Here is a 19,278-nt window from a genome sequence, read left to right as displayed (position 1 = left end):
AGACATTTCACAGTTGTTTGTGGATGACAAATATATCTTAATAAACCCTGGTGGTACTTTCAATTTGGTTTTTTAAAAAAGATGCTTATTAATCTAATTGTCTAGTGCTGTTTTGGCTAGTAGAGTACATATATTTAAGCCCAGGGAAGCCACCAAAAACAAGAAAAAAACTTGCACTTTTTTTTTCCTTTCTCTAGTACTGAACCCACAAATTATCTAAAACTCAGGGGGAACAGGACTGATAGAGAGAAAGGGGAGATGAGTAATGCTGGAGGTGTGAGTGATTATCTATATGATCTGTGAGGTGATGACTTCCAAGTTTAGGAGTTGTGGGGGAGGCAGTGTGTGCTCACAGATGTTACGAGTGAGGGTTCTGGAATCCTTTTGTCTACATTCCTGACTGCTGTTCTTTTGTTGTTGTTCAGTCGCGACCAGCTGTTTGCAACCCCATGGACTGCAGCACTCCAGGCTTCCCTGTTCTTCACCATCTCCCGGAGCTTGCTCAAACTCGTGTCCATTGAGTGGGTGATGCCATCCAACCATCTCATCCTCTGACAGCCCCTTCACCTCCTACCTTCAATCTTTCCCAGCATCAGGGTCTTTTCTAATGAGCTGGCTCCTTGCATCAGGTGGCCAAAGTATTGGAGATTCAGGATCAGTCCTTCCGAAGAATATTCAGGACTGATTTCCTTTAGGATTGACTGGTTTGACCTCCTTGCAGTCCAAGGGACTCTCAAGGGTCTTCTCCAACACCACAGTTCAAAAGCATCACTTCTTCAGCGCTCAGACTTCTGTATGATCCAACTCTCATATCCATACATGACTACTGGAAAAACCATAGCTTTGACTAGACAGACCTTTGTTGGCAAAGTAATGTCTCTGCTTTTTAATACGCTGTCTAGGTTTGTCATAGTTTTTCTTCCAAGGAGCAAGTGTCTTTTAATTTTGTGGCTGCAGTCACCATCTGCAGTGATTTTGGAGCCCAAGAAAATGTACTCTGTCACTGTTTCCATTGTTTCCCCATCTATTTGCCATGAAGTGATGGGACCAGATGTTATGATCTTAGTTTTTTGAATGTTGAATTGTAAGCTAGCTTTTTCACTCTCCTCTTTCACCTTCATGAAGAGGCTCTTTAGTTCCTCTTCACTTTCTGCCTTAAGGGTGGTGTCATCTACGTATCTGAGGTTATTGACATTTCTCCTGGTAATCTTGATTCCAGTGATAACTAGTATATTAAACAGTTTCTTCATCTGTAAAATGGGTCAACAACACATCTACCTCTTGATGTGCTATGAAGATTAAGGAGTAGTGAAGGTCAGTTGGTGAGCAAAATGCTTGCCACCGAGCAGCAGCTCAAAAATGATAAATATTATGCACATGAACTTCTGATAAAACATGTTGGTGGAAAGGAGAGTAAGAACAGAATCAGTAAGTAAGAATCAGAGTGATGGTGAACATCGCATGTTAGGTTTGGGACCACACTTTGGTTAGAAAGTGCAGAATCAGACTATGAAAAGAAGGGGTGGTGGCAGAGATGGTCCAAGCTGCAGGAAATTGTAAAGTGTCCACAAGGAATCATCCCTTCATAAACATTCAGATGATTCTCAGATGCTTGAGTATCTAGTCCATACCAGAACAACCTGCTACTTTTCTCACATGACTTGTGATGGCAAATGTTCACCTTCTTACCATTTGTATTCATGTTTATTAATGTGGCACCTCAGCTTTTCAATTCAACACCCCTCTCGCTATGCTGTATTCATTGTCATTCCACAGCCAGCAGAGGACATGGCATGGGCTACCAGTACTGACGTCAGACCGACCTTAGCAATGAATGCAAGCCTGCCCCCAAACCAGTGGTTCTCAACCCAGGGCAGTTTTGCCTCCCCAGAACTTTGGCAATGTCTGGCTGACACCACTGAGCATGGTGTGGGGCAGGGGATACTACTGGTATCTAGTAGGTAGTAACCAGAGATGCTACTAAACATCCTACAATGCCCAGGGCAAAAAATTATTTGCCTGAAAACAGAAATCTTGCCCTTAAACTTTTCTTTTCTTAACCTTTCTGGTTCTCAATTCCCCTATTAAATTCAGCCACTAAATAATATGCATGATCCGCCAACTCTGACATTCTAGGAGGCTTTTTTTCCCCCTGACCTCCAAGAATTTTGCTTCTAAAATTAGCCAACAAGGAGTGGTTCAGACAGACTTTTCTTTTGCCTACAGAGGCCAATCCAGTCTGCTATAGCTTTTCTATGGCCTCAGCTGTAGCATTTCATCAACAGCCTCTTAGTTGGCGATGCAGTGGGGGTGGTGGGACAAGTCTTAAGAGAAACCTACACCCGAAGTGAGGAGGAATTTCTCATTCATGGTTCATGATGAGCTTTCCCTGTTTCTCAAAACCAGTTTGGTTTGACGAGGATCACCCTGTTGATACTAGTCCACCCTATGAAACTGACAGGCCCACACACCTTTGGTGAAAGAATGTGTTTCTTACCCATTATCTGAGAACCTGTGAGCTGCTTAATAAATATACTGATGGAGGATTTCTGGCACATGCTTATCTGAACAAAGGCCAATTATATTCCAAGAACTAGCAAAGGAATGCATTAATTGATTTAAGCAATTAAAGTCCCTACCACAAATAGACAACAAATGCCACCAACACAGATGAAAGAACACCATCCAGGGACCTCAACAAGGCACTAAAAAATCTAATCAGTGACAACTTCTGAAAGGCCAGTTCAAAACACGTAATCCATTTGGACATCAAGGGAACCTTCTCACTATGGCAAAACAGTTACATAGTGAAGGTCGTGGGGCTTTCTCAGCCACAGAAAGGAGAGAAGTAAAAGCAGTTAGACAAAATGGATGCTGTAATCCCACTTTCCAGACCCCAGAGCCACACTAAACACTGAGATTCAACTTTTCCACTTCACTATTTAGGATCTGGCAGCACTTCCCAAATGAGAATGCCGTAGCTTGCTTTCTTTCTTACCAATTCTGGCCGGATGTTTCTTAGCCATGTCTAGAACCTGGGGTAAAGAAAGAAAAAATTAAAAAAATCACCAAATCCATGGATGTTGCTATGAATTGATCAAGTAAGTTGGAATTCCAAAGTACTATTGCTGAAAACTGCCCTGCTTGAAACTACTCCCCAGCAGAAGTAAAACATCCAGATTCATGGACTGCCGCTTCCCAATCAGGTGGAAATCCACTGAGTAATAGCATCAGTACCACTTGGAGGCTCTTTTTCACAAGCAGGTTCTCAGACTCCACCCCAGACCTATAGGATCAGAATCTGCATCCACAGTAAAATTTGAAAAAGAATGCTCTACAGGGCCTTCAGGAGTAGTTTATTTTTTGCCTTCCCTTGGTCTGAGTTTCCCCAATTGGAATATGGAAATATAACAAAGTGCATACAAAGGGAAAAAAAAAACAACAACGGAAGGAAGACAGTTCACAGGAGTGCGGGGGACTTTGGCGGAACGTCTCCAAATTCTACACTGTGCAGTTTTTAACAATGTAAGATCAGGGTTACTTCTTTTGTAATGGGGGAAAATAATTTTTAAATACAGCTGACGCTCTCTCAAAGTATTGTACTGATTTTTAAAGGGACCAATGTAGCAGGGCCCAGCACCATACTGCAGTGCAGATTAAGTCGAAGGTGTTAAGTGAACTGGATGGAGCCAGCCTGCACCCATGCACCTGGTGAGCAGCTCTCGTCTCCGAAAATTGGCCCTCATACATTCGCTCTCAGCACCTGGAAACCTTGGCCTGGCAAACTTCGGGATCCGTTGAACCTCGGATCTGACCTGTAGTTGCTGGAGCGTCCCGCCGACTCTGTAACTTTCCCTGTAATGAAATAAATAAATAAAGACCGTAAGTGCTGAAATAGCGGACCCCACACGAATCTCTCTACAGGAAAGAGGAGGCCGGGGAGTGGAGTCAAAAGTCGCAGTCTGGCCCGGATAGGGCTCCAGGGAAACTAGTTTGAGCGGCTGCAGCATCCTCAGCGGCTAACTCAGTGAGCTTTCTAGGCTGTCATTTTGTCTCCTGTAGCGAAAACTGCAAGAGAGAGAGGAGTGGAGTTTCCCGAGAGAAGGGCTCAGGCTGGCGTCCTGGGCGGGCCAGTCCCCTTGGCGAGCTTCTGGGTCTTCCCTCTTTCCTCCGCCTCCTTCCCTCCCTCCCTCTCTCTCTCTCTCTCCTCCCTTCCTCCCTTTCTCCTCCCTTTTGCGTCGGGCGGGCGGGAGGCCGCCGAGGCAGAATGGTCTTGCGCACGCGCTCGCGCAATTACGGCCGAGGAGTTCTGTTCCTCGGGCATTTTCCGAGGAAGTCTGGAGCAATTAGGCTCAGTCCGGGGAGAGGCAGCGAGCGAGCGGGCGGCGCTGCCGGCGCGTCTGGGCTGCCTCGCAGGGAGGGAGGGGGCGGCCGGCCGCCCGGCGGCAACCCCGGGCCCCGGCCGCCACCATGGGCTTCGAGCTGGACCGCTTCGACGGCGACGTGGACCCGGACCTGAAGTGCGCTCTGTGCCACAAGGTCCTGGAGGACCCGCTGACCACGCCGTGCGGCCACGTCTTCTGCGCCGGCTGCGTGCTGCCCTGGGTGGTGCAGGAGGGCAGCTGCCCGGCGCGCTGCCGCGGTCGCCTCTCCGCCAAGGAGCTCAACCACGTCCTGCCGCTCAAGCGCCTCATCCTCAAGCTGGACATCAAGTGCGCGCACGCGGCGCGCGGCTGCGGCCGGGTGGTCAAGCTGCAACAGCTGCCCGAGCACCTCGAGCGCTGCGACTTCGCGCCCGCGCGCTGCCGCCACGCGGGCTGCGGCCAGGTGCTGCTGCGGCGGGACGTGGAGGCGCACATGCGCGACGCGTGCGACGCGCGGCCGGTGGGCCGCTGCCAGGAGGGCTGCGGGCTGCCCCTGACGCACGGCGAGCAGCGCGCCGGCGGCCACTGCTGCGCGCGGGCCCTGCGGGCGCACAACGCCGCGCTGCAGGCCCGCCTGGGCGCGCTGCACAAGGCGCTCAAGAAGGAGGCGCTGCGGGCCGGCAAGCGCGAGAAGTCCCTGGTGGCGCAGCTGGCCGCCGCGCAGCTGGAGCTGCAGATGACCGCTCTGCGCTATCAGAAGAAGTTCACCGAGTACAGCGCGCGCCTTGACTCGCTGAGCCGCTGCGTGGCCGCGCCGCCCGGCGGCAAGGTAGGCGCCCGCCGCCCGCCCCGACCCCCTACTGGCCCCGGGGCGCCTCCCAGCCTCTGTGGTCTCGGGGTTACCGGGAGCATCTCTGCCTCCCACTTCTAACACTCCTTGCCAGATAGATCGCTTTGAGCCGGTCGGGGAGTCAGTCTCACCTTGGGAACTGTTGTCCTTACAGATTAAACTGAGGCTGAAGTATAGCTGTAGCAGCTTCATCGGTTCTGGAAAAACTAAAAGGAATTCGAGAGCAGCGCAGAGTTAAGAGTGAGTGTGGCTCTTGAGTCAGAACCCCGTAGGGACTTTGGTGCAGACCAGATGGATGATCATGGGCAAGTCGTTTAACCTCTTTGAAGGTTGGGAAACAGGGTTCCTCTACACGTGACGGAGGAGATAAGATACTGACACAGGAGATGTTAACTATATCCATGCACCCTCAGGCGGCCCGGAAAGAATCAAAGGAACCCACAGCCCAGCCTTGGAGACTAGGTTAGCAAGGTTGCCAGAGGAGAGGCCGCTGGAGTAAAAGCTGGATTCCAGTGTGAGCTTTGCTGCCAGCTAGCTGGCTGACCTTGAGCAAGCTGCTTAAGCTCTCTCAAGTTGGAAAGTAGGGCCCTAGAGATGTGACACAGGGGGTGAAACACTGCCAGGCCCCTCCTGTGGTATTCCTCTAGGGACTGAAAGAATTCCAGAAAGAATTAAAGGAACCGCCACCAAATATAAAGTAATAATTGGCAGTGAGGCCTCTGGAGTTAGAACTGTTTTTCGAGTCTGGGCTCTTGGCTAATGTTGTGGCTTGATCTCCAGGTGCTTCAGTCTCTCTAAATGTAAAATAGATTCTTTGCCTGCTTCAGGGAGAGAACATATGAGAAGGATCTAGCAAGTTGCCCTGTAGAGAGCAAATGCTCAACAAGTGTTGCCTGTAATTATCTTTACCCTCCTCCCCTCGTAAGCCATCCCCCTGTCCTGGGAGTTGGTGTAATTACAACAGCCACTACTGCTGGAGGCTTGCCTTGCTCCAGGCCCTATGCTAAGCTCTCGTGCTTCTCAGCTGTTTCCTTTTTAATCAAGGGAGGCAGGTTGCTTCTCGTTTTGCAGATGAAGAGAACTCAGGACCAGTGAGGGGCAGCCCTGGCCCTGAGTCATGGCTTCGAGGTGGCAGAACTGGGTTCTGAACCCATGGATGGATGCCGAAGCTCTTAACCCCCATCGTGTCGCTTCTGAGTGTAACCACAAGTACCATTTACTGAGGGTTTATTATGTACCAGCCACAGTAACAAGCACTCTGCGTGTGTTCTGTATGTAGTCCTCTGAGATGAGGAAGCAGGCGCAAGTCCCAGAACTTGTCCAGAGTCAAACGGTGACTCAGGAGACAGAGCTAGGATTCAGGTTCCACCTCAGTCGTCAACCTTGGGCATTTTGACATTTTGGACCCCCAACTTCTTTGTTATAGGAGGCCGTCCTGTGCTCTGAGAGGCATCCTTAGCCTCTACCCACTGGATTCCAGTAGCACCCCCCCCCAGGTGTGACCACCAGAAACATCTGCGTGTGTTGTCACGTATTCCCTGAGGGGACACAGTCCCCTAAGAGAACCAGGGTTTGCCGTGATTGCAGAGGCCACCTTTTCACCAGCTGGTGAGGCACCTGGGCCGTGCCGCTGCCTCTCTGGTCGCCTGTTGCAGGGGAGGAGAATGTGTGTGCCTGAGGGTCCCCAGGGGCCTGCTTCTGCTTTGCCTCTCTGGCCCTCTCCCCAGCCCCCTCTCCCATAGCGCACACCGACTCCCCCCTCTCCCCTCCACCCTGTCTTGGCCCCCCGGCTTGTCTGTCAGCTGCAGCCCCAGCAGCTGGCCGGCTCTGGGCGAAGGGCAAATATTTACAGCTCTGAGGCTCACCCAGGACCGCACAGGCGTACAAAAGACTGGTGTGAGCTTGCAAGTCCCCAAAGCAGGGGGCCAGGCTCTGTCTACAAGCAGGCGCCGGGCTTGGGGTGAAGGAGTTCCCGGAGTTTCTCCTGTTTATGCTGTCATCTGGACTTCCTGCGGAGTTTTAAGTGATGCTTATTTATAAACAAGCCCTTCACTTCCCCGGAGTTTATACATCATTCATTGTTAAGCTGGTTTATTATTTCTTCTTGCCTTTCTGTTTTCTTTCTGGAGTGTTTGGGTAAACTCTCTCTCTCGGAATCAAAAATATGATACTTGAATCAAAATTGTGGATGTTTTTGAAGTTCTGTTGGGTGAGTCAGGAGGATAATCAGGGGCATTAAGCTTGGGGACAAGATGTTGCTTTTTTAGCTTACAGACAAAAGTTTCCTTCTGGAGTTGGAGCGCTGCTCAGGACTTTCATGGACCTTAGTGCTGGCTTGAGAACAGCCAAGAAAGGCCTGGCCTGAAAGCTGAACTCATTTTTCAGACCTCAGACCGTGGCTGTCTCAGCCCAGGCCTTAGGGGAAAGTGTGCTGCTTTTGCCTTAAAGTTAACCCCTAGTCGCCCTTGGGGAGAGCTTTTGCTGTTCCTGCATCTGCCAGACAGACCCCCCTCCCACTGCAAGCTGTTTAAGAACTTGTTTATTTCATTGGCGGGACTCTCTGCTCCCACCGGGTACTGTTTATTCTCTTCTATAAGGCAGAAGGATTTATATTCCTTGGAAACGGGCATGCACAACACTTCTTTTATTTTTTTTTAAAGTCCTATCACTTACCTCTCTGTTAAGAGCTAAAGTAGATAAGAAACACTCAGAAGATTTTCCATACCCCTCTTCAGGGCTTTAGAACTTGTACCATAAAATGATCTGGCATTATTTAAATAATCTTAGATTGCAATTTTTGATATCCGTTGAACAGAGGAGTCTGGCAGGCTATAGTCCATGGGGTCGCAAAGAGTGGGATACCACTGAGCAACAAACACTTAACCATTCAGGGTTTGGAGCTAGGGTTTCTTCTGCTCTGAAAGGTGAGTTGGAACAGGTCTTCTCAAACCTTCATATGATTGGAATCACCTGGAGATGAAATAAGAGATTCCTGAATCTCACCCTTGGAGATTCTGCTCCATCAGGGGCTGGTATGGGGTGTGAGGTTCTGGTAAGTTCCCAGCTGATGCTGGACCACCTAGCACATTTTGGGTAACTGCTCAGCTAGAAAGAGAGTTTAGGCTCAAGTAGAGACGTAGACCAACATGTGTTCTTTTTCTTCACACAGTTATGATTTTACTGATCATTGTCTAAATATCTCTTCCTGAGTATTTTATGAAGGACCAGTGCATGGTTCTCAAACTCAGAGCGCCTAGCAGTTGTATGATAGGTAACATGGTCCAGAAAGGCATCTTGAACCAATCTGCAGTCCTATCTGGGCTACAGAAGACTTGGTGAAACTATACTTGAAGATGTTAAAGAGTTTGGCTCCCAGCCTCAGTTTCCCACCCTGACTTACCACCTGATTCTAAGAACAAAGGCATTCCACAGCAAAAAAAAAAACAAAACAACTTTTACTTTCTGGGAAAGGGAAGGTTCTGGGCATAACTTTCCTTGGAATTTTTGAGAACCTTGAGACTGAGCCTCAGTAGCATCTGCTCTTTTACCCCCACATCCAGTCTTTCATTAAACCTCATTGATTTTACTTCCTGAACACTTCCTGAATCTCTTCACCGCTCTCTAGTCCCATCAGATCATCACTTTGGTCCAAACTAGGATTTCCTGACCTCAGCCCTGTTAGCATCTTGAGCTGAATAATTCTTGGTAGTGCGTGTGTGTGTGTGTTGTGTGCATTATAGGATGTGGAGCAGCATCCCTGGCCTCTGCCTACTAGATGCCAGGAACAATTCCCACATCGTGACAATCACAGATATCTCCAGGCACTGTCATTGTCCCCTGTGGAACATAAATCAACCCTGGTCTCAACCCCCATCACCTCTTACCTAGACCACAGCTGTTCCCTCTCTGTATCTTCTTGCTTCCTCCCAGTGACCTTGAGTTGGGAATCATCTCTTAGAAATGTAAATCTGATACCCTGCCCAGTCACGAAGTCATGTTTGACTCTGCAACGCCATGAACTATGTAGCCCGCCAGGCTCCTCTTCCCTGGGATTCTCCAGGCAAGAATACTGGAAGGGGTTGCCATTTCCTCTTCTACGAGATCTTCCCGACCCAGGGATCAAACCCACATCTCCTGCATCGGCCGGTGGATTCTTTACCACTGCGCCACCTGGGAACTTAAACCCTGCTGGGCCTTGAGTTTCTTTCAGATGGATGTAAGGTGAAGCACACTCTGGGTCCTGCCTGCCTGTACTCTTCTTCACTTTCATCTCTCTTCCCAGGTTCTGTGGTCTCTGGGAAAGATCCATGCGCTCCTTCCTGCCCCTGGGCCTTTACACTTGCTCTTTTTTCCCCTAGGAATAGTCTTTCCACGTGCTCATCACTAGGTAACCTAGGTAACCAGCAGATTTTCCAACTCTTCACCTTCTACCCCTTGCCTTTCTGATGGCAGTTGGGGTTTGCACATGACTAGATAACCTTTCTATCCTCCCGCCATCATTACCTGCGGAAAGCCCTCACTGTCTGGCCTGACAGACTAGAGCTGGTACCCTGAACCCTCACTTTGGTGCTCCGCCTGCATGGCCTTCTTCACTGCTGTAACTGAATAACGGGAAGAGCTGTTCATTGTCTGTGAGGGACGATAAAGGAAGGACCACGTGTGCATTCTTCAGGGCTGTGTCCCGGCACCAGTTCGGTTACCAGGTGCCCTGTGAGCTCGCGATATGTTTTCAGTGAATAAACTCAAGATCGAAAGGGCTGTCTTGTCAGCCGTCAAAACTTTTCAGATTGCTGACCAAGAGTGAGCTTGTTAGCTCACTCTTAAAAAAGAATGAGTTTTTCCGTGACCTGCAAGTGAGCAAAATTGTTTCCAGGTTTGTGGGAGGCATGCTTTTTGTTTCCCTGAGATCTACCCAGATCAAATTGTATAAAGCCCCAAATCCCAGAAACGATTTTGTCCGTTTCAGAACTCCTGGAGATAAGTGAATCTATAATAGACAGATGTATGGAAAGGTGTTCCAGATGTCCAAACACTTTGAAATGTATCTAGCAGAGTGTCCACAGTTCACTGTCTTTTCTGTTTCTGAAAAGCATCAGGAGAATGACTGTTCCGCAGTGTCCCAGTTCAGCTAAAACGAGTTGTGGGCTGTTGCATCCATTTCATTTCAGTGATAAATAAAGAAAACTAGGATTCAGCCTACAGATGTGTTTCCCAGCTACATTGGCTCAAATGATCATAACTGAATAATAGAAACTGGGAATTCTGTTCCCGTCTATCTGTAAGTGGTTCTTTCTGAGTTCAGAAATGGTGTTTGCTTCTTTGTAAAAATATTTGATGAGAGAGAATCTATAAGCTGGTTTGTGTTGGCTGTAGACACAGAGCTTAAAAGGAAGAGGAATAACATTCATTGAGTTTTACTGGGTGCCATACACTTAGGGTGCATTGTGTATGTACACACATTAACTTCCCCATCTTATTCATTTGGTAGATTTTTTTTTTTTTTTTTTTTTTGGTAAGAGAGGCAGGTTGTAAAACACTATAAAACAGCTGGGTTCAGGCTAGAAGTTATATGGATTTGGATTCTAATTGTGTAGAGATGGTATTTTTACCCAGAACCTGATTCCAAGCTGTTACCAAAATAAGACCATATTTTCTCCAGAGGCAGTGTCCCCTCCAAAGGCTCATACAAGTTTCCAAAGAGTTGCTTCTCTACGTGCCAGCACTGTGTAGGTTAGAGATGTGGGTGCAACTTCAGAAAGACTCTGCAAACTTAGTACCCACAACCCATTACAGATGGAAAAAGAAAGATTCTGGAGGTAAAATAACTTCCCCAGCGTCATCTTCTGGCTCCAGTTGGTCCAGTGGCTTGTGGTTCATGGTGATGAAGTGGGTTCACCCCAGGCTGTGATTCCCATCTTCAGAGGTCTGGTGTGGAGCATGTGGAGTATAAAACAAAACAGGTCCTCACTGTGAAAGAGAGGCAGAAGGAAAAGAAAAAGATGGTGTCTTGGATGGAATCATGCCTCATTCCCTAATTTTTAATCCTTCCCTAATTTTGAACCTAGTAAGTTAAAGAGTGGCTGGTGGTAGGAAGCAAATGAAATTCTTCCAAATGTGGTCTTTCAGGTTAGCTTCTCACATGCTTATACACCGTGTACCAGGCACTGGGATGGTCATCGCTGGGTACAAAGGGGAATGGGCACAGCTTTCACCCCTGGATTCGTTAGACACCACCCACTTGTGTCTTTGAAAACATCACGTCGTTCTGTTCTTTGCTCACCTGAGTTGTGGGTCACCTCTGTCCCCCCTGACTAATGGTGTTCTAATAAGCCTGTTCCAATAAGAAAGGGAAGTGGTGTAACATAATGATTACTCTTGTAAAGAAAATAACTAACAGATGGACCCGGGCGTCCATCTTTCTCCCCCATCCCGTGAGTCTGATCGTGGGGAGCCTGCGGGGCGGAGCCTCAGTGCAGCCCGTGCGTACATGGGCCCTGCAGTGGCCCCCCCTCCAGGAAGGGGAGTCTGATGAACTTTCCCCCGGGCAGAGGACCACAAGGGTGTGCAGAAATCAGTCCTGGGCAGAGGGGTCACCCCTCGAATTTTGAGAGAAGCTGTTTTCAGGTGCCCTGTGTCTTTGCTGCACGTGGATGAGGAAGAGGGTGAGGTCCCATTCAGGCTGCCCGCCAGGGTTGAATGCAGGCCTCGTGTGACCGGCAGCTCCGGGGTACCCTGAACTGAGCTGGTGTGTGATGAGTATCACACCTTGGAGTCAGCGATATGCAGGCGTCTGTGCTCCTTCTGCCTCATTGTTGAGGGTCTCCGGGAGGATCCTCTGACCTCCTGTAAGCCTTAACTGCCTCATCTCTAAAATGCGCTAATGCTGTGCCCATACGGGGCAGGCTTTAGGATAAAATGAAAGTGTTTGAAAGTGTTAGTTGCTCAGTTGTGTCCAACTCTTTGCGACCCCATGGACTGGAGCCCACCAGACTCCTCTGTCCATGGAATTCTCCAGGCAAGAATGCTGGAGTGGGTGCCGTTCCCTTCTCCAGAGGATCTTTCTGACCCAGGGATCGAACCTGGCTCTCTTGCAGGGGCAGGATCCTAATCAGGCTTACCGAGCATTTGTTGAACATTTATTAAGTACCTGTGGGTTTGGGGTTTTTCTCCAAGTAAATCACTGAAGAAACTTTAGAAATTGGAGATGGTTTAATGGAGAAGAAGGAAAAGGATTTTTTACTCAAAGGATCACAGGCTCATTGCAAGCCTCAGGCTGCCCCTGGGTAACCCGTTCCCTGGGTGTCTCTTCTCTAACTGCTTGTCAGTGCTGGAGACTCTGAGAAAGAGGGGTGTTCCTGTCAGTTGCACTGCATCTGGGTAGCAGCTCTGGGCTGTACCTAAAGCCGCAAACAAAATGTGCTTTCTGCATGTTTATGTGTATTCGTTTGTCCTTCCGCAGTTACCGAACTAACGAGAGGTCAGTTCAGTTCATTTGCTCAGTCATGTCCAACTCTTTGCGACCCCATGAATCACAGCACGCAAGGCCTCCCTGTCCATCACCAACTCCCGGAGTTTACTCAGACTCATGTCCATTGATTTATTTGGTGATGAGAACCAGCCATCTCATCCTCTGTCACCCCCTTCTCCTCCTACCCTGTTTTTCCCAGCATCAGGGTCTTTTCCACTGAGTTGACTCTTCTCATCAGGTGTACAAAGTATTGGAGCTTCAGCATAAGTCCTTCCAATGAATATTCAAGACTGATTTCCTTCAGGATTGACTGATTTGATCTCCTAGCAGTCCAAGGGACTCTTGAACACCACAGTTCAGAAGCACCAATTCTTCGGCACTCGGCTTTCTTTTTGGTCCAATTCTCACATCCATGCATGACTACTGGAAAAACAAGAGGAGGGGAGGCAGGCCAAACTCCCACCATCGTGTAAGTGGGAACATAGGACATTACAGCTGGGTAGCCTTTGCTTTGTTTCTGATTCGGAGGAGAAAATGCCCTGGGTTGGGTGACTGGATAGTCACATCTCAAAAACTGAAACCCCCTTGCAGTCCATCAGGTGGAAATGTGAAAATGCTGTAGTACCTTAAGTCAGTTTGTTGTGTTGGTGAAAGTGTCGCCTGGAGGTGTTCACCAGAAAAGCAGATGAACGAATGATAAAAACGAGAGACACAGTCTTGAACTCCAACTCTTGCAAACAGAGAAGTAGACTTGGGGGTTTCTCAGGTTATTTAAATATAACAACAGGCTAAAAATGTGTGTATATTCTTGGCCTAGGGCAACATTGACAATCTGTACTTAATTTCTTAGGGTATTTTTCAAAACCATCTTGTTTGGCTTATGGATGAATGTTTCCTAGTCTTTGGCTCCAGGAAATCTTTGTTCCTTTCTGCCTGTCCCCCCACGCCCTTTATCTCTTTTCCTCCTATCTCTTTTCATCCTCCCTATTCTCGTGGCAGGTACATGCTGCTAATACTTCTGTTAATCTCATCCATTTCCAATTTGTTTTCAGGTATCATTCCCACTACTCCCTTTGGTCTTGGGCGTGAGCAGTTTCCCCTTCTGTTCTTCCTCCAAGAATGCCTTCTTTAGAACTGAGGTTGCAATTACAGGGAGGGCTTAGTCCAGGCTGCTTCCCCATTAAAAACATAATTTGACCGACGAAGAGGACAGAAGCATCTCAGTTCGGAGAAAGAGAGGGCATCCCGTCTCTTTAGGAGAGAATGCCTGATGGCCAGCTCTGTCTCCTGGCCCCCCAGCCCCGCCCTCCACATTTTTGCTCTCTCTTGTCACTACTCAGCAGGCAGAGCTGTTTCCCAGCTGTGTGAGTCTTTGAGAGCTTTGCATGATCTGAGGCCGAGAGGTGTCGTGTCATCCCAGATATGCAGACGAGTGGTCAGTCAATTACAGTGCTCACAACCCGACGGGCGGCTTTCCAGTTGAGCCAGTTCTCAGCTGCGAGTCCCACGGCGGCAGTAATCAAGGAACACCCGTCACTGGGAGGAAAGGAGTTTGTAGAAAGGATCCACATTGATGGTGGCATGGATGGACTTTGGGGGCCGCCACACAGATTAGAAGATGGCTGGCGTCCAAGTTTCTGAGGCCGGGTTGTTTGGAGGAGAGCGGTGCAGAGACTTTAGAGTGATTCTGAGAGGAAGAGGGACTGTGCCATAGAAAGACAGTTCACATTCTTGGGCTTAAAACAAGAACAGTCACCATATGGTGTCTTTCTGACAAAGGACTTGTGACTTCTGCTTTTTCACTGTGACTTTTATTTCCCTTCTCTTAATCTTGTCCAGTGAGACCTTAAATTGAGCAGATTATAAATCGAGTGCTTTTTTTTTAAACACTGATCTGGTAGTTACATGTTAGAGTATAATAGCCAAGCTTATTTTCAGCAGAACCGATTGTATGTTCCTGAACTTGGAGCTGCTGTTTCTGCTTGTAACTTCCCTGCTGTGGATGGCTCATGCCATGCCGCCTTCTCCCAGGTTACTGAGTCTCTGCCCTGTCACCATCGGAAAGACCTAAGCACCTCCCGAGGAGACCGGGCCGTGTGCTGGGGGCCTGACTCTCTGCTTGAGTTGGATTCTGGGGTGGAGATGGAGGGCTGAGCATGTTAGAGCTTCGTACCTGCTCCCCACGGAGGCAGTGCTGGCTGGACTCCAGAATATGAAGGCATCTTTGTTTCCCAACGCCAAGTTAGGGCTCTAAGTGAGAGCTCCTCGCCCTCCCAAGTCCTGGCTCTGGAGGGAAGAGACCTTGCCATTCAGGAAGGTCACCACAGAGCATTGAGTACAGTTCCCTACGCCAGCAGTTCCCGACCTCTTTGGCACCATGGGACCAGTTTTGTGGAAGACAGTCTTTTCCAGGGACTGGGGGCTGGGGATGGTTTCGGGATGACTCAGTATGATTTATTGTGCTCTTCATGTCTAGTAGTATTACATCACCTCCACCTGAGGTCATCAGTCATTAGATCCCGGAGGTTGGGCATCCCTGCCCAGTGCTGTAGGGTAGGTTCTCATTCGTTACCTGCTTTATACACAGTGTCAATAGTGTATATACATCACTCCCAATCTGTCCGTTTCGCTTTCTTCTCAGCCCATCAAGACTCAGCCCTCTGGTAGAATCGGAAGCTGTCCCAGTGTCTCAGCAGCCCTCCAGTGTCCTCTCTTCCCAGCTCCTCCCTCCCCTGTCCGTATCCAAGCCCGCACTTTCTTTGACTTGATGTCTCTTCTGTCCTGTCATGAGGACATCTCCCTCCATGCCTGGGGACGTCCTTTGTCTGATTTCCCTCCTCATGCCCCAGCCGTGGTCAGTACCCTCTGCCCATCCTATCTCCATGGCCCTGAAGCTCCAGGTTCAGGCCAAGCTGCTCCCCTTGTCTGCATCATGCCTCTCTCCCACCGTCTCCAGGGTAAAATCTGCCTCCTGGCCCTTTATCAGCCCCCCAAGACCGTGCCACTCTCTCTCCAGACTTGGGAAGAGGAGAAATGTATACGTGGATCTAGTTCCCATTTGATGGCCAGATGTGAACATGTAACTGTCTTTATTTGCTTAACTGCAGGCCTCAGTTCTTCCAGACTTGCTGTAGACTAAGTTAATTTAGGATTAGACATTCTCCACTTCCGGGGTTTTGTAGCAGAGTCATTTATGTGGTCAGAGAGTATCATGACCTCGATGTTGTGCTCGGCTCGTGTCTGGAGCCCTTGCTATTGGCCAAGCCCTGTACAGAGGCACTGGGCAGGGATAGCCCCAGCTCATTCATATTTCAGAAGAAGCCATTACTATCCTCCTCCTAAGAAGGAGAAAACTAAAATCACGTTCTGACTCTGAAGTCCAGGATCTTAACCATCACCCTGTTCCTGTGAAGGGCACAGTATTCTTATGACACCGTTTGGGGTATAATAGATACTCTAATCTTTGCCACTGTTGGTGCGTGGTCCAAAGAAGCCTTGCTTAAAACTCTAATTAGAAAACAAATTAGATGTCTAATCCTTCCTGACATTTTAACGTGAAGGCTGAGTATTTTGAGGCAAAGGGGTTTAAGGTAGGGTGCACATGTTTCCCAGCACAGTAGCAAGAACTTGCCTGTTGGAGTCCGTGGATTGGGTTCCAACCCTGCCCCCGCCTCTTGGCAGCCACGTGATCTTCAGCAAATGTATGCCTTTCTCAGAGCCTCAGTTTCTCGGGTACAGAGCTTGATATAATACCTGCCTCAAAAGCCTGATGTTTTGGTTACTCAGTTGTTTATGTGAAAGAGAGCTCTTTCCTGTCTTTTATTTTGTTATACCAAGACATTGAGAAAGTTTCAAAGCATGGGTCATGATAAACTACCAAGACAGAGCAATATTGATTAAATTTTCCTTTAGATGAACGATGTTACTTACAAATATAATATCTGTGAACAGCCGGGAAAGCAGCATTGATGAGAGCCTTTGTCCTTATTCCATTTGTCCATCTCTTGAGATCTTTGTGGCTCAGACAGTAAAGAATCTGCCGGCAAGGCAGGAGACCCAGATTCGATCCCTGGTTTGGGAAGATCCTCTGGAGAAGGGAATGGCAACCTGCTCCAGTATTCTTGCCTGAGGAATCCCATGGACAGAGGAGCCTGGAGAGCTATAATCCATGGGGTCACAAAGAGTTGGACATGACTGAATGACTGACACTTTTCACTTTCTTTGCTTTATTGGGTGGAGTATAACTGAATGAGAATCATTTAAATACTGTCTATGCTGATACACTTTGAACCCAGGAACAGATTAAATCATTAAGCAGAAATTAAAGTTAATCTGTTAACATGGTATTTTGTGAAGCCTCCTGTTAAAATTCTCTATTAACATTTCTTCTGAAGAATCAGAAAGTAAACAAAAGTAGTTCAGGTTGCTTAGGGGGAAAGAAGTGGAAAGGAAACATCAGAATGGAGCTCAGGGTGTCGGAGAAAAGGAACTGACCTTTGAGAGTTAGAGAAATGAAAGTAATTCAGTCTAGCCAGAGGATTTCTCTTCTCTGTCATCATTCCCAACATCATGTGTTGAAACGTCCATGTGGTGGCTCAGTCCTGTAAATTAGTCCTAAAATAGGCAGTGTCACCTAAAGCCACTGTGTAAGCCTGCTGGACGACAGACTGGGTCAACACACTTCTAGAAAAAGAGAACATGCTCTCTTATCCCCTGCGGTTGATTGCATCTGGCAAGGAGGATTGGAGGGTTAACTTGACTGTTAACTTGATCAGCCTTTGCAGCTTGCTGTTTGGCTAAATGGTGTTGTTTCAGGCATTGTCTCAGTTGGTCTCCATTGTCCCTGGAAAGAGATCTCTGAGTTTGGGACAAGACCTAGGTGTCTCTGGGTATCTCAGGTTGGATCTTTTGGAGATTAATAGTTCAATAAAGAGTTTGGAGTTTTGTTCTGATACTGGTTTCCCGGCCAAGACCTCCTATAATGAGTTTCTTTGTGGAACTTTTTGGAATGCCATCAAGGGAATCAACTTGGGTGGGACCTAAGATGTTGCCAGCCTACATGGCACTCTTCTACATTCCACATGAGAAGGAAGTTAGTGTAGAGAGTTGAGGTCTAGAATCTGGGAGATCATGGGTTTAAATGCCAGTGACCTCTTACTAGCCCTTTGACAAGCTTTTTTAATCCTCCCAATCTTCCCACCTGTATCTTGAGGATGGTAATAGTACCAGCTGATAAGATTGGTTGGATTATTAAACAAAATAAAGCACTTAAGTGCTCAGTATAATTTCCAACACATGATAAAGAGCCAGTAAAAGTTAGCTGTTATCGTTGTTAATGTAATATGATTTCTTTATTTTTCATTTTTTTAAAGAATAGTTATCACACAGTAGATTTAAAACTAGTCTGCTTTAATCATTTAGCTATGCATTCTCCTTTTTGCATCATTTGGGGTTGTCCAACCAGAGCTATCTGCCTGAGATTACTATGACCTGGCAGTTTCTATCATTGATTAGTTATGAAAGCCAGAAATGTAAGCTGTGTATGATAACTCACTCAAATTTCCATGTATTTTTTTTTCAGCTCTCTAAGATAACAAAGCAAGATGTGAACTTAGCAACCTTTTCCATTTCCCAAGACAGAAAGATATAAACTGTTTTGGTTTGCAAAACATTACATTTACATCTCCAAACTATTAGGGTGATTCTGCAAGTTTTAGTCTCTTTAATTTGAAAGTTGCTGTTGGTTCAAATGAATGATAAAGATTGATAGCATTGATGAAAGTGAAAGTCGCTCAGTCGTGTCCGACTCTTTGCGACCCCATCCATGGAATTCTCTAGGCCAGAATACTGGAGTGGGTAGCCGTTCCCCTCGCCAGTGTATCTTCCTGACCCAGGTCGAACCCTGGTCTCCTGCATTGCAGGTGCATTCTTTACCAACTGAGCCTACCAGGGAAGCTAGATGCTCTGAATGGTGGTACTGTGGATTGGAAATTTTTTTTTTTTAAGTAAGTAAATGGTTGTCATTAATGAGGCTCTGCTGTTGTTTTGTTACGTACCATAGCTTGATAGAGACTGGCTTCTCTTATATTTATATACTCTATTTTCTGTATCGACTAAGTGACCCTGCAGAAATGAAGATTCTCTTATTTTGTTCTCATTGAATACCTAGTTATTCCATCAATTATCATTTTCATTTTTTTTACAATGTTTTAGTAATTGATGCTAACTTCCATGACATTTTTGAAGATATTTTGAGTTCTGCTATATACTAACTAGTCATGAGAAACAGGCTTGTTTACTGAGGATTTTAAGCCCATGGAGATAATTTTACACATTGAGACCTCTTAGTCTTTAATATATGTGTGAATGTGCGTGTGGCTATGTTGTGCATTTTTCCTGGCCAAATATGGAACAGTGTTTTTACATTGATAGTGGTGGAACAGTATTTTACATTGAAAATGGTGGCAGAAAAAATCCACTTGGCCGTGCAGGTCAGAAAGTGTGGCTTTCTTTGCTGCCCTGGTGGTCAAGTCAGATAGCTGCATTCATGTCATTCAAATGTTGCCATTTATTTCCCCCCCCCCCCCCCCCCCCCC

At 47.4% G+C, this 19,278-nt stretch overlaps 1 protein-coding gene and 1 long non-coding RNA gene across 2 annotated transcripts in view; one reads left to right on the top strand and one right to left on the bottom strand.

The window, feature by feature from the left end:
• Window positions 1-3,340: 3,340 nt before the first annotated feature.
• On the bottom strand, window positions 3,341-5,926 carry LOC122425104. The gene is made up of 2 exons (XR_006264698.1): window positions 5,346-5,926; window positions 3,341-3,855 (listed from the first exon to the last, which is right to left on the bottom strand). It is a non-coding gene; the product is annotated as an uncharacterized LOC122425104 (long non-coding RNA).
• PDZRN3 (PDZ domain containing ring finger 3) overlaps window positions 4,342-19,278 on the top strand; it is a 249,475-nt gene continuing 234,538 nt past the window's right edge. Inside the window, exon 1 of the mRNA XM_043443438.1 lies at window positions 4,342-5,193. Within this exon, the coding sequence (XP_043299373.1) occupies window positions 4,471-5,193 (723 nt within the window). The 5' untranslated portion in view covers window positions 4,342-4,470. The remainder of the gene's footprint in view (window positions 5,194-19,278) is intronic.

This window comes from Cervus canadensis, chromosome 22 (genome assembly GCF_019320065.1).
Source record: "Cervus canadensis isolate Bull #8, Minnesota chromosome 22, ASM1932006v1, whole genome shotgun sequence".
Taxonomy (NCBI): Eukaryota; Metazoa; Chordata; class Mammalia; order Artiodactyla; family Cervidae; genus Cervus; species Cervus canadensis.
This window is presented reverse-complemented; position numbering and strand designations above follow the sequence as displayed.